General features: G+C 42.2%; 2 protein-coding genes and 1 non-coding gene across 4 annotated transcripts in view; all 3 read left to right on the top strand.

The window, feature by feature from the left end:
* Nucleotides 1-55: 55 nt before the first annotated feature.
* On the top strand, nt 56-10,724 carry RANBP1 (RAN binding protein 1). 2 transcript variants are annotated; one of them, XM_064675539.1, is made up of 6 exons: nt 56-174; nt 1,862-1,998; nt 3,755-3,912; nt 5,807-5,935; nt 7,845-7,910; nt 8,859-10,724. In XM_064675539.1, the coding sequence occupies exons 1-6, from the start codon at nt 160-162 to the stop codon at nt 8,981-8,983; spliced, it is 630 nt and encodes a 209-aa protein (XP_064531609.1). In that variant the 5' UTR covers nt 56-159; the 3' UTR covers nt 8,984-10,724. The 2 variants fall into 2 exon arrangements, with proteins under 2 accessions (XP_064531609.1, XP_064531608.1); XM_064675538.1 differs by lacking the exon at nt 56-174 and adding an exon at nt 335-643.
* LOC135424367 (small nucleolar RNA SNORA77) lies at nt 7,974-8,105 on the top strand. Its single transcript, XR_010435177.1, has one exon. It is a non-coding gene; the product is annotated as a small nucleolar RNA SNORA77 (small nucleolar RNA).
* Nucleotides 10,725-11,006: 282 nt separating the features above from the next.
* ZDHHC8 (zinc finger DHHC-type palmitoyltransferase 8) overlaps nt 11,007-12,944 on the top strand; it is a 113,853-nt gene continuing 111,915 nt past the window's right edge. Inside the window, exons 1-2 of the mRNA XM_064675531.1 lie at nt 11,007-11,193; nt 11,376-11,481. The gene's annotated coding sequence lies outside the window, so the exon portion shown is untranslated. The remainder of the gene's footprint in view (nt 11,194-11,375; nt 11,482-12,944) is intronic.

Here is a 12,944-nt window from a genome sequence, read left to right as displayed (position 1 = left end):
GGGCCGGGCGGGCGGCGCGGTGGCCGCACCGGGGCGGGGCTGAGGGCGGCGGGCGTTTCCCATCGTGCCTCGCGGCGGCGCGGCGCGGGCTGCGGGAATGAGGTAAAGGCGGGCGGGGCGCGCGCAGGAAGCGGCGAGCGGAGCGCGGACAGCGGGGCCATGGCCGACACCGCGGTGAGGGACGGGCGGCGGGGCCGGGGGGCGGCGGGGCCGGGGGCAGAGGAGAGCGGAGAAACAGGTGGGGCCCGGGGCGGGGGGCCGGGGTCGGGCAGGGCCCGGGACGAGCGCTGGGCCGCGCCGGGGGCCGCGCGGGGCCGGGGCGTTGCGGCCGTTCCGCCCCACCCGCCGCGGCCGTTCCCCCGGGCGCTCTCGGGTGATCCCTCTCCCCCGTCTCCCTCCTTTCTTCTCCTCCTCCAACTTCTCCCTGTCCCGTCCCTCCCCCGGCCCGCCCGGCCGGACCCCTCGTGCCGCAGCCGCTCCCCACGTGCTCCGTGTCGCGGGTATCGTGATAGCGGGACCCGCGTTCTCGCTGGTGCTCGCTGTGGACGGTGCCTTTCTCATGCCTTCTGTAATTAATCGCTCGGGCGCAGGATGGACGATGAATTGCCAGGCGGCGTGTGCTGCTCACACAGGACAGGACAATGTATAAAAGTTTGGCTAATGCTTCTTTTCCTGTTTTTTGAAAACAGATGTGACGTAACGCCTTTCTTGCTTTTTTTCCCCCCATTCTGGAACGCTGGGGACATAAAACTAACGATACCTCGTTTGATGTTGATGATACAACTGGATTTTACTTTGCAACATTTCTTACCTCATTCTCCTCCCTCTCCCCCCCCTTTTTTTTTCACTCTTTAGTAGAAATAGGCTGCTTTATTTCAGTCGCTTTATGTACGTGTGGTGTATACCTGCACTGTAAAGGATGCTGTGCACAGAACCTGTAAGAGTGGACTCCTTCATCTGTAAAGTAAAAGTAGGATTTAAGTGTCCCCAATGTATAGACTGTTTTTCCTTTTTCTGTAATTCAAGAAGAAACAAAAAAAGCCAAACCCGAATCAGTTCCCTTGTCCCGAGATAGCTGTTTTGTGGCTTCATTACACTTGCACATGAATCTCCCTTCTAGGCTTGTGTGGTGAGTGCTTCTCAGCAGCCCATAGGTGTGAAGCACTGGAGATGTTTATCACTTACCTACTAGTCACACAGTAAAAACTATTCTTAAGCTTAATGAATGCTATGACAGATTCCTAAAAAACTTAAATAGGCAGTAGCAGTTTGGCCATTTACCAATAACCTAAAGTTCCTCTAAGAGTACTAAAGCAAAAAACTTAAATTATTGCATGAGGTTTAGAGCTGTGCCTCAAAAATATCTCTGGCTGTTGGTGATTCTAATACATCAAACAGAATGCTGAACTTGGGGTGCAGTGTGTCCCTTAAGCTGGGTTAGGTGCTTGGTTTGGTGTTATGGGGGATTTTTTTCTATTTTTCCCATTAGTGATGGGTCATTAGACTCTAAGAAATAGTAGGGTTTTAGTAGCATAAAACACATTATATAGGAGAAATGGTTGAAGAAATTACTTTTCCATAACCAAGAGTTATTGCTCCAAGGCCAAGCCTCTGCACAGTTCATGAGTGGTAGGATTAAAACACCCAGCACTGCATGAGCACCTTTTTGTTTCATACTTTAACCATATGTTGACTTGAAAGCCACTTGTTTTCAGTTTTTCTTTACTGTTACAGGGTATTTCAGTTACTAAGATCTAATTGCTGAAAAGTCATAAAGGTTTTAAATTTTAAATACAGGTATAAGTACTGCAGGCTTTAGGTTCACAGCATAGTTATTTGTTTGTGTTCTCTTTCTCCTCAGGAAGCACACGAGGAGCATGATACTTCTACTGAAAATACAGATGATTCTAACCACGACCCTCACTTTGAGCCCATAGTTTCCCTTCCTGAGCAAGAAATAAAAACTCTGGAAGAGGATGAGGAAGAACTCTTCAAGATGTAAGTGCAATAATTCTGTCTGTTATCTGAATGCTTATTATGCTTTAACTTGACTGTTTATAAAGCTGTATGAAGCTGTAATGCAATTTGGTTGGTGTTTACTGTGATGGCAGAGATTGACTGGGGGGTGACTGATAATAATGCCCCAAGAAACTGAAGTTTGGAACAATAGAAGGGAGCTGACAGTGCAGATCTGTCTTTAGAACTGTTTAGCATGAAACAAAACAGTAATTTAAATAATAATAAGAGGCTTGAAGTTGTGTGATTGCAATGTAAAACAAGTGTCTTGTGATGGAAGAAAGGAGATGTATATGGAGTTGCTGCCATGTATCCCCAGGTAGAGGGTGATGCACAATGTACTGAAATAATAAAAGCAATAGATGCAGCATTGGGGCATTTGTGGCAGTACCTCTTTCTTGTCTAAAACATAGTTTTATCCCTAGATTGGGGCTTAGTGTCAAATCAGGATAGCTTGATCTACCTGAAGAAAAGTGTAGCCTAAAGGCTTAAGAAGTGTTTTGAGTTTGATCCCTGATGTGCTTGCTTTAAATAGCTTTAAAAAATACTGGTTTTACTTAATCACAGAATGGTATTGCTCATCTGGAAAAGAGGTTTGAGTTCTCCTTACACAGATGCTGGTAGTAACTCAAGTGCTGGTCAGGTTCTGACAGGTACATGGTGAGATCTCTGACCCTTTGGCCTCTCTGCTTGTCAGGGCCAGCATCACATGGAAGGATTTTTTAAAGAATTATTTTATTTTAAAAGATCGTGGTAGTGAAATAACAGTGTAAGTTCTGGTGTTCTGTAGGTTAATTTTCATGTCTGCAAAGGGGTGATGGAGGAAAGGAGTCCTTTTTTTGTGAATGCTGGTGGTTCTGATAGTTAAACTTGGGGAATAACCTGCTGAATGCCAGCTGGACTTGGAAGGAATGACTTGCTTTGGTCCAAGTAGTTAATGTGAGTCAGAGCCTCTGTCAGAGTAGCTTGCTCCAGCATCTGACACTTTCTCTTGAAGCCCCTGGTTTATTACAAGTGCCTCTCCCTTGCATTTGTGTATCTGCCCTGCAGTGTGAGCAGGTGCCTCCTGTGCTATACCAGTGTCTTAAACTCCTCACTAGCAGAGCTCAGGCTGTGTCTTGGCTCAGTTTTGGCCAATATCCCAAACTCCTCCTGTCTCTCCTCTGGCACACTGGCATCTTGGAAGGTTCTGCAGTGATGTTCTGAAGCAGACATGTTCCACTTTATTCCTGATTGAAGGAGAGCAGCAAGTAGGCTTTTGGAGTTAAAGGGAAATGAGTGACTCTAGAGGGTGAGGCACTTTAACAGCTGATCAAACACTGGACTTGGAATTTTACAAGAGTCTCTACTTAGCATTAAGCTGCTAAATTTTGTGAATTACTATTGCTGGGAAGATGAAGCAGTTGTACCTATATGTAAGAACTCTGGCTATAGCAACACCTGTTAATTAGCTCCCTGAATTTAAAAGGTGACCTAAACCAAATGTGTTTGTCATCTCAAAGAGTGTCCAGAACCTGTTGGATTTTAATATAGTCATTACATAATTTCTAATAGCTTATTAAAGTTTAATTTATCCCATCAGTTTCTAAATCTGTGTGATGAATTAGAACAGAGACCCTTATAAAAGGAATTGTTTTCTTCTGCTGTGTGGCTTTCAACACCACTGTGCTGTTGAGTCAGCTGTGAGGTTTCAGCAATGTTTCTGCATGCAGAGTAATGAAATCCTCTCTCCCTGCAGGCGAGCGAAGCTGTTCCGGTTCGCATCCGAGAACGAGCATCCCGAGTGGAAGGAGCGAGGGACTGGGGATGTGAAACTCCTGAAGCACAAGGAGAAGGGAACAATTCGCCTCCTCATGCGGAGGGATAAAACTCTCAAAATCTGTGCAAACCATTATAGTGAGTTCTACACCACAGTACTTCTTAGTTGGGTTTCAAACAATGGCTCTGCAGAATTGTACAGTGCAGGTTAAGAACTCGGTGGGTTTTTAGTAGCAGCTACAGAGGTGCTGTACATTTTCTGAACAGACATCAAATTTATATTAGACTGTAAATACAGTTGTCTCTTGCTCTTCACACGAGGCCACAAGCATCAAAAACCATTAGGGCTTATTTTTGTTAATGGAAGGAAGCTGCAATTTTTTTCCTTCAGACTCTGATACTGCTCTAAGACTAACTAAAGTCACTTTAAAATTTAGCTGGGATAGACAGGCATTATGTAACTTCCAGTTGTGTGTAGTTTACTTTAATGATTGATAGAGTATAGAAAATGCAGGCCTTAATACTATTTGGGATAAGAATTTAGTCTATGCTGGCTTGCTTTTGTAAAAGGGTGAGAAAACCCATCATGTAATAATTTACTACTTAGAGCTAAGTCTTGGAACTGCTGGAACCAATCCCTTAACCATCAGAAAACAGATACTGAGGTGCCAAACTAATCTCTGTCTGCCCTTCCCTGCTTGTGAAATAAACTGAAATGAATGTGGTACATTGGGCTGACTCACTCAAAAAAGAATCCTCTTTGAATAAAAAGAACATGGAAGTGCAGGACATACTTGAAAGTCAGCATAACTTGCAACAAGTAGATTAATTTGATAATACTTCGTTGCTTGCTTTGGTAACAGATTTTTATAGGAGGAGTATATAGTGGTCTGTGGAGTTAAACTACATTTAGATAACTGAAAATAAGAAGTAGCTTAATACAAACCTCAAGTCAGAAGCAGTAATTCTTGTTTTCTTGAGGGAGATCCTTCAGAAAGTCAGACTGTTCAGAGGGCACAGGTGTTCCTGTTTAGTAAATGAAATGGCAAATATAAAAGCAGTGCAGTCACCAACCAGCAAGAAAAAACCTTTTGTTTAAGGAAATAAATGTGCATATACAAAACAGAACTGATAAATTTATAATATTCATGTCAAATTTTGTTTGGTTTTTTTTTCCTGGAAAAGCTGCTCTCAGTATAGATTTGTTCAATGAAGTTATGCTGACTCACAGGCAGACAAAAGGACTCTCTTCATTTTTGCAAAACACTGAATGGAACAAAATGTAATTTGATCTCTAGATTTTAAAAATGCAAGGAAGGGAGTAGACTCTCCAGATTTCTCCTGAACTAAACAGGACCCAAGGGATCAAGGATAAAAAAAGCCCTCCCTAAACTTTGCATGTCTGGAATGCACCAAGTCTTAGAGCAGTGTGAGAACTTCTCCAGTCAGTCAGGTGAAGTAATTGGAGCATCTTGGAGGGAAAGGGCTCCATTTACTGGGAGGGAACAAAGGGATTGAAATACACTGTGTGCACCTTGCAGGGCTGCAGAACTCTGTCATACCTTGTACTACAGCTTTAAATTGATGGCAGAGAAGTTAACTCAATTTGATGATTCATTGAAGGAATAATGCTTTTTTTTTAACTAATTTTTGGTAGTATTTTCAGTGTGTAAAGGGAGAATGAATGCTGTTTGTCTATTTGGATACCTTTTCCTCCTGAATCATTTACCATCAGAGTTGTGCTTAGTGACTGTATCTTAGTATCACAGTCATGTGTTTTAAACAAAAAATTGAATCAAACCCTCAGTTTTTTAACAGTAGGGAATCCTCTGACACAGTGATGGTGCGTTGTTTTATTTGGTGATGTAAGGAAAATGATATATGGGCACCACTGTCTTTTATTTCTCCAGAGTAACTCTGTGTGAAGTGCTCTGCATAACCACTGCAGGCTGTTGCCAGTGAGATTTCGGGAGGCTGGTGTGGAAAACCTTTGCTGTTGTGCTCTGTACATCTCCCAATGCTTTCCTTTCAGTCACACCCTTGATGGAGCTGAAGCCCAACGCCGGGAGCGACAGGGCCTGGGTCTGGAACACACACGCTGACTTTGCAGACGAGTGCCCCAAGCCTGAACTCCTGGCAATCCGCTTTTTAAACGCAGAGAGTGAGTGGATGGCACTGAACTTACCCTGCTTGTAAACTGTTGTGTCACACTGCCTGTCTGAACTGCTGTAAAATCACTGCTGGAGATACACTGTCCCACCCTGCATGGCAGTGTTAGCTAATTACTTCTTTATCTGAGAGGAGTCTGGTAATCACTAAGCATGTGTGTTGACAAACACTGTAGTAATTAGGCCTTTAGGAATATTTGTTCAATCTCTGCCCTAGGCACTTTTTTTAATCTAAGCCATTTTGTGCAAGTGCAATGCCAATTAGAATAAAACTAAAAGCAGTTTAGAGGCTCACATGCAGCTTGTGTTCATTTATCTCAGGTGCTGAATTGTAGTTAAGATTAGATATTTGCATTAGAAGCAGGGAAATCCTGATCTGATATTTCTGGTCCATCTGCATTAGCAGAACATCTACGTGTTTGTTGGGTTTTTTTTAAATGAAGTATGTAGTATCTTCTGTGTTTTGATTAAGTGGATCTCTCAGTGAAAAGTGCCAGTCAAACCCATCATACTAGTTTGTGTTTTTTTCTGGAGTAACTACACTGAGTACCACAACACCAAAGTAACTCTAATTATGGATCAGCTAGGATGAAATCAAAGTAGTGTCTGGGTGGAGGAGGGTTTATGTTGGTTTGGTTTGTTGTTTTGTTGTTTTTTTTAAAGAAGTGAAATGAAAAAGTGTTGCATTTCCTGCTTTACAATTTGCCACACCAGTTTAGTGTGTTAGCTTTCTTTTGTCCCCACATGTTAGATGGATCATAAAGTGTATTCTAAAACTAGATGAATTTGCCTACATCTGGGAAGAACTTAGTGTATCGTGCTTTTGTCCAACATCATTGTTTAGCCAAACAAATCTCTGATCCACTTGCTTAGTGCTTGCTTCATGATCAAAAAGGAAATTAAAAGGGTTTGGTAATTATTTGCTCATCTTCTTTGAAAAGTCCCTCTTTCTGGTGGAGGCTGTTCAGCCTTTTGAATGTTGTGTCCTGGGGGAGAATTCCTGTCCTGCTGTTTGCCCTTTGCAGTACTGACTAAGGAGATGACAGGTGAACAGACAGAAGTGTGTCCTTCAAGTGTCTCCTCTGTTTGAGATGCTTGAAAAGGAATCGATCCAGGCTCTTCCTGGGCTAGTTCCATAGTGCTTTCAGAATTCCTGTGGGGCAGCAGTGACCTCGTGTGGGCAGCCAGCCCAGCCTGGCACGGGAAATTACCTCCTTTGTTGCTCTGGGGTTAGGAAGCACCGTGCCCATTCCTCTTTTGTCTCTTGTGCTGGTATTACTTGTGTAGAAACATCAGTGTAACTAAATCAGCTGGTTGGAGTGAATCGAGTGGTGGCTTAGACCAAAACATCCTGACAGTTGTGCATTCTTAGCTCTTGTCTCAGGAGCAGCTGGAGTGCAGCCCTTGGGCCAGAGTGTGAGTGCTGTACTAATGGAACAGGCATTGGCTGCCCTTGTTCATGCTAAGAACCCAAGTCATGGGAGGGTTGTGGAAGACTCCTGGTGTATAACATAGCTCACAAAGATAGTAGTTCAGAGCTAATCTTCAGTCTTTTGCATACAGATAGTTGTGTGAGCAGTCTCTGACATCATGTTCCTATTCCTGTAGGCTAGAGACAGCTGGGAGTTGCAATAACTACAAAACAGCTCCTGCTGGCATTACATTTTGATTATTTTGCAAAATAAACTGCTTCAGAAGACTTGCTGTAGAAAATAAACTGCTTTTGCACAAAGATGTGATTGAAGAATTTTGCATCCCGTGTGATTTACTAGATTACTTCAGAGGTCCCTACAAAAGTTGTTTACACAGCTTCTCGTTGGGTGTCTTTCCTCAGGATCAGAAGTATTCCATGTTGTGAGGCAGCAAAACTAATGAAAAAATATTTTATCATTATTGAAACAGATGCACAGAAATTCAAGGCAAAATTTGAAGAATGCAGGAATGAAGTAGGCAAGAAAGCAAAGAAAGGTAAGGTGGTCTCAGTTTTCCAGCTGTGTGAGTGGTGACAGTGCCCTGGAGTGTCGTGTTCCAGCAGACTCACTCTGTGCTGAACTGCAGCCTTCAGTTCAGGTGCTTTTTCTGTCTGCAAGAGTAAAGCTCACTGCAGTGACCATGGCCTTCTTTGCTGTAGAAGGCTGTTACAGTTGCTGTTGGGACATTGCTTCTTTTGAAAGCATACCAGGGAAGTATTTATGGTTTATGGTACACAAATGAACTGTGAACACTGCAACCACAGTCCTGTTTCTTCCTCCCAGTTCCCTTTCCCAAATTCCACAAAAATAGAATCATGCAAGTATAATATTTAATGTTTTGTATAGTTGTTAATGGGTATGAAGTCGTAGCATTTATTCACAGGTCTCTTAATAGATTGTTGCACCACCTTATAGAATTGCCTGTGTGCCAAGATGTGTCACCATATCAAATAATTCCAGCTTTTCTAAGTACAGGCTACTTGTGGTCTGCATCAACATTATTCAAGGTATTTAGACTGGGCTTTGCCAGTCTTAAGAACTCCTGTTCCTCAGTTTCAGACTGGGGAACTTGACTTCTGGTTGTTGTGGTTCAGATGAGAAGAAGCTGGGCCTTGTCTGGACACTGTGTGGAGCTTGTCATTGGCAGCAGCACAGCTGGCCAGTTGTTACACAGTTCTCAGTTCCTGTAATTAGGCCCTCATGTGGTGATTAACATATGCAAGTGGTATTTCTTGAACTCTGACATCTGAGATAATAATTACCAGAGGAAAAGAAATGGAATGAGTCACTCCAGTGGTCGGTGGAGAATGTCTTTATTTTTGTTCACATTCTGAATACCAGCTGTCTGTCCCCTCCCCTCACCCTCCACTTCTCTACTCTTTTCCCTGTAACAGGAAAATCCATTACTGCCTCTATGTAACACTTTTCCTAATCAATCTTTTAGCAGGCACAGACAAAAATGATAGTGCTGATAAAGTTGCTGAAAAACTAGAAGAGCTTTCTGTAAAGGAAGAAAGCAGAGAATCTGAGAAGAAGGAGACCAAGGAAAAAACTGAAGAAAAGCAATAAAATCATCCTGGGCCTTGCAGTTTTTCCTTTACTTTTTTCTTTCTTTTCCTTTTTTTTTTGTTTTGTTTTGTTGGTTTTTTGGTTTTGTTTTTTTTAAAATTTTTTTTACAAGGGACTTTATAAGGAACACAGATCAACATTCAGGTTGTTTTTTTCTAAGCTTTTGCCCTTTGGAAGGTGTCTTCAGAAAAATCCATTCCCCAGTCATGAAAATGTACAATGCTAACTTTCTTTTCCATAGTGGAAACACTTATTTATAGTCATCCAAAAGAGTGAATAAAACAAAGGTGAAAACAGCATCGGGGCAGAACTGTAAAGGCTTGTGAGTACACTTGTTTCCTTGGGTGTGAAGCTACATATCATCATTCCTGTGGATCTAGCAGGTTAACAGACTTTTACCAGCAGGGAAGGTCAGGATGCATTCGTGTTTCTTGTCTGGCTTCTCCAGGTGTGATGTAGCAGAGCTTTCCCTGTGCTGTGTGTGTGCTGGGCAGGGATGTGCCAGGGCATGGGGCACTGAGAGCTCTCCTGGCACACTTGGTGCTGAGCCATCAGACAGGGAAAATGAAGGTGGGGGAGAAAATGCATTATGTGAGATTTGACAAGGATTTTCCTCTTAACAAACAAAACCTGTGCTTCCCCCCTGCCCCAAATTTGCTAATACTACGAAGGCTTGATTCCAGCAGAAAGCTGCTGCTGTTGTGCCAGCTCTTCCACGCCGTGCTCCTCGCTGGCTGAAGGCACAGCAGCCTGTTCTGCCGAGGTGTGTGTGCAAAGGAATCCAAACTGTGTGAGTACCTTCCTGTGAGATTCCCCCTGTCAGCAGATCCTGGCAGTCGTAGGCTAAAATTGAAAAGCTTTCTTTTCCCCAGGGCTTTGGAGCTCACATTGTTCTTACAAACTGGAGGGGTTCTGAACTTCTCAGATGCTTGGTAGGGAGGCTGTCCCTCTTGGAGAGTGGCAGTCACTTTGGAACAGTTAATGAAGTTGTACAAGCTTGAGGGACACTCTCCTTGCCAGAATGGGCAAATTGGATTAACAACAAACATTTGCAGTGAGGAGACTTGACCGATTTCAAGGTAGTGCTAGAGTAAGAAGATAAACTATAGTAAGCAATAAAATCAACACAATTAAGTCTGATAGATGAAATGAACTTCATTGTTGAACACTAATACAAGGATTGTGTTAGGATAGTGATGAAATTTTGTAATAGTTTCCAAAATAATTAATGAAAACCAGACAAAACCTGCTAAACTGTAAGACCGAGTGATGTTAATGTTGGATAGCAAGACCTTTTTATCTTCATAAAGAGGCTTTTAACTTGGTCAGGTTCTGCAGCCTACTTGAGGAAAATATATTTTTTAAAAAATCATGTTTTAGCACTGTCTTTTAATTCTACCATGAATGAGTCTTAAATCTGGAACTGTAATTAAGGTACTCACTTCATTCAAACAGAGTAATTCCTTTGGTGTTTTGCACATTCCCCTTCAAGTACAGCAGATATCAAAAGTCTGTTAATTAACAAAGGTGGTTGAAAGGCAAAATAAAATGCTCCTTAGTGTTTCTGGTTTGGAAGTAACAAGACAAAGCTAGTCTGAAGTATTTAACATTTGAATGTAAAAGCCAAATCTTTATCCATGAGTCACTGTAAATTCTCTGATCTGATAATGTCAAACAATGTGTCTAAATTGATAGAAATGACATTTTAAAAATTCAAAATAAACTTAAATTTTCATTTAAAGGATTTGCTTGTTGTTTTAAGAACTCTTCCTGGGAATGCATTTTTAATCTACAGGGGCAAAGTGATGAAGGCAGCAAAATGGGTGAGTTGGATTTCACTGTCAAACACTGGACAGGAGAGGGGAGGCAACACCTGAATTACTTAATTTGTCTTGATATTAGATATTGATGATTCCTGCTTAATGTTATTACCCTCTTCTTCCCCTCTTTTTTTATGCATGCATAAATGATTTCAAGACATTTCCATTCCTGTTTAGGTTGATTGATCCATGTTTACAGCTCATGGATTGGAGCCATCCTTGCAGGTCTGCAGTCTCAAAGAGCAAAGTTATGAGAGACCACTAAGTGAACTGATTCTCTGGATAACATTTGGCTGAAGAATGTTGTAGTCCCCTAAAGTAAAGGATGGTCAGGCAAAGTTCTGCTCACTTTAGAAGCCATAGGTGTGCTGTTCTACACCTTAAAAAGCAGTAAGTATTTTTAAAATTGATCTCAGAGAAACAGGACTTCCGTGCAAGTCGTTCTAATGATCAGCTTTCTTATATGTAAAGTAAACCAGCACGAGGAGTCCTTGAAATGTTTTTGTAGCTTACTCTGTACTGAGTATTCTCCAGTTGCAGCTGATGCAGTGTTGTCTCCTCCCCCTGCCCAGGTCACCAGGGATTCATGGTTGACAGGGATATTGAGCTGACAGAACCTGCCCTGCCTTGTCAGGCAGTAACTTGGCTGCAGAACTGCAATAGTCCTTTGACAGAAAGGTAGGCTTGTAGTGCAAAAGCTCCCTCTGGAATTTGTGGGCGCAAATACATCAGTTGCCTTATACTTGTTTCTGAAATGGCAGTAACTTCAGTGTGATTAATGTCTGAACCTGTTTGAAAGTCTTGTGTCAGTAAAAATAGATCACACAGAAATTGCTCTAATTCACTGTTCAGACACAGCACAGAAATTCAACTAATTTCTGCAGTTCAGAGGAGTGTGGTGAGACTTTGTCTCTAGGATTTCAGAGGCAAATTTGATTCTAGGCTGTTTTAACACCTGCAGTTCAACAGTGGCAACTTTCTTTTTTACTCCCAGTGAGGCAAGGTAACTCATAGCATGTTTAAACTAAAAGAGTGGGGAATATAGCTTTGTTGATGCAGCTGGATAGAGAATAAAGTCCTTTTAAGCATTTCCAACTTCAGTAACGGCGTTATTGAGAATATGAATCTTACAAAAGGTACAACTGCAGATTTTTTAAAGGTTTTAATCTGTTTCCAGTAAAGAAGGAAAATACAGAGAGTTCATAAAGCATTGGCAGGTGCTGAAGTCTGCAATTTGTAAAAATCTTCTGCTTGAGAGGCTTAGAAAGATGCTTTCCAGGCAAGGCTTAGTGCCCCAGCCTTTGGTGGTACTGATGTGTGCACAAAGCTGGATGGGTGAGCATCTGAGGACACCTCAGTAATGAATGTAACCTTGAAATCATTAAATTTTGACAAGCCTCAAAATAGTATCTTCTTAGCAGGTAGTTCAAGAAGCCTGCTTACAGCAATGAATTCAAACCAGTTCCCTCTAAATCCCATGGTAATGATTTTGAAGACTACACTAATGTGTTGGGTTCTTTTTTTTTTTTCCCTCCAGGAATAAGCTTGTATTAGTGATCCTAAATGTCCCATTAAGAAATTGCCAACACCACAGTTTGTTGTGTTTTAATACTGTAAATGACTTTTTTTTCCCTGGCTGATGAGGATATTTCTCAAGACTACCCAGTATAATTCAAGTTACATTGCTTCATAGAAGCAGTGCTTATCAGTTTGAATATCTTGTTTGCTGGTGTATGAACACTGTTGGCTTCCAGAGTTTCAGCAGCATCATTTAGAGTGATAGTTCATTCTAGTGGAGGACAATTACACTCAAGTAATGGTTTTAAACGGGATGGTTGGTGAATCTTCAAAACTGTTTGGAGGCTCCGGATTTTTCCGGAGTATGGAATGGGGAAAACTCGGACTGGATTTTGGCCGGAGTACGGAATGGAGTGGGGAAAGGGGAAACACGGACTGGATATTGGCCGGAGTATGGAATGGAGTGGGAAAAGGGGAAACCCGGACTGGACTTTGGCCGGAGTATGGAATGGAGTGGGAAAAGGGGAAACCCGCACTGGATTTTGGCTGGAGTACGGAATGGAGTGGGAAAAGGGGAAACCCGGACTGGATATTAGGAGGAGTATGGAATGGAGTGGGAAAAG

The sequence above is a fragment of the Pseudopipra pipra genome, chromosome 18 (assembly GCF_036250125.1).
Source record: "Pseudopipra pipra isolate bDixPip1 chromosome 18, bDixPip1.hap1, whole genome shotgun sequence".
Classification (NCBI taxonomy): Eukaryota; Metazoa; Chordata; class Aves; order Passeriformes; family Pipridae; genus Pseudopipra; species Pseudopipra pipra.
Note: the sequence above shows the minus strand (reverse complement) of the source record. Positions and strands in the feature narration are given on the sequence as shown.

Coding starts and splice junctions, on each gene's coding strand:
- RANBP1 (XM_064675538.1), top strand. CDS start 560: ATGCCTTCTGTAATTAATCGCTCGGGCGCAGGATGGACGATGAATTGC. Junction 644..1,861: donor CTCACACAGGACAGGACAAT/GTATAAAAGTTT, acceptor CTTTCTCCTCAG/GAAGCACACGAGGAGCATGA. Junction 7,911..8,858: donor AGGCAAGAAAGCAAAGAAAG/GTAAGGTGGTCT, acceptor TCAATCTTTTAG/CAGGCACAGACAAAAATGAT.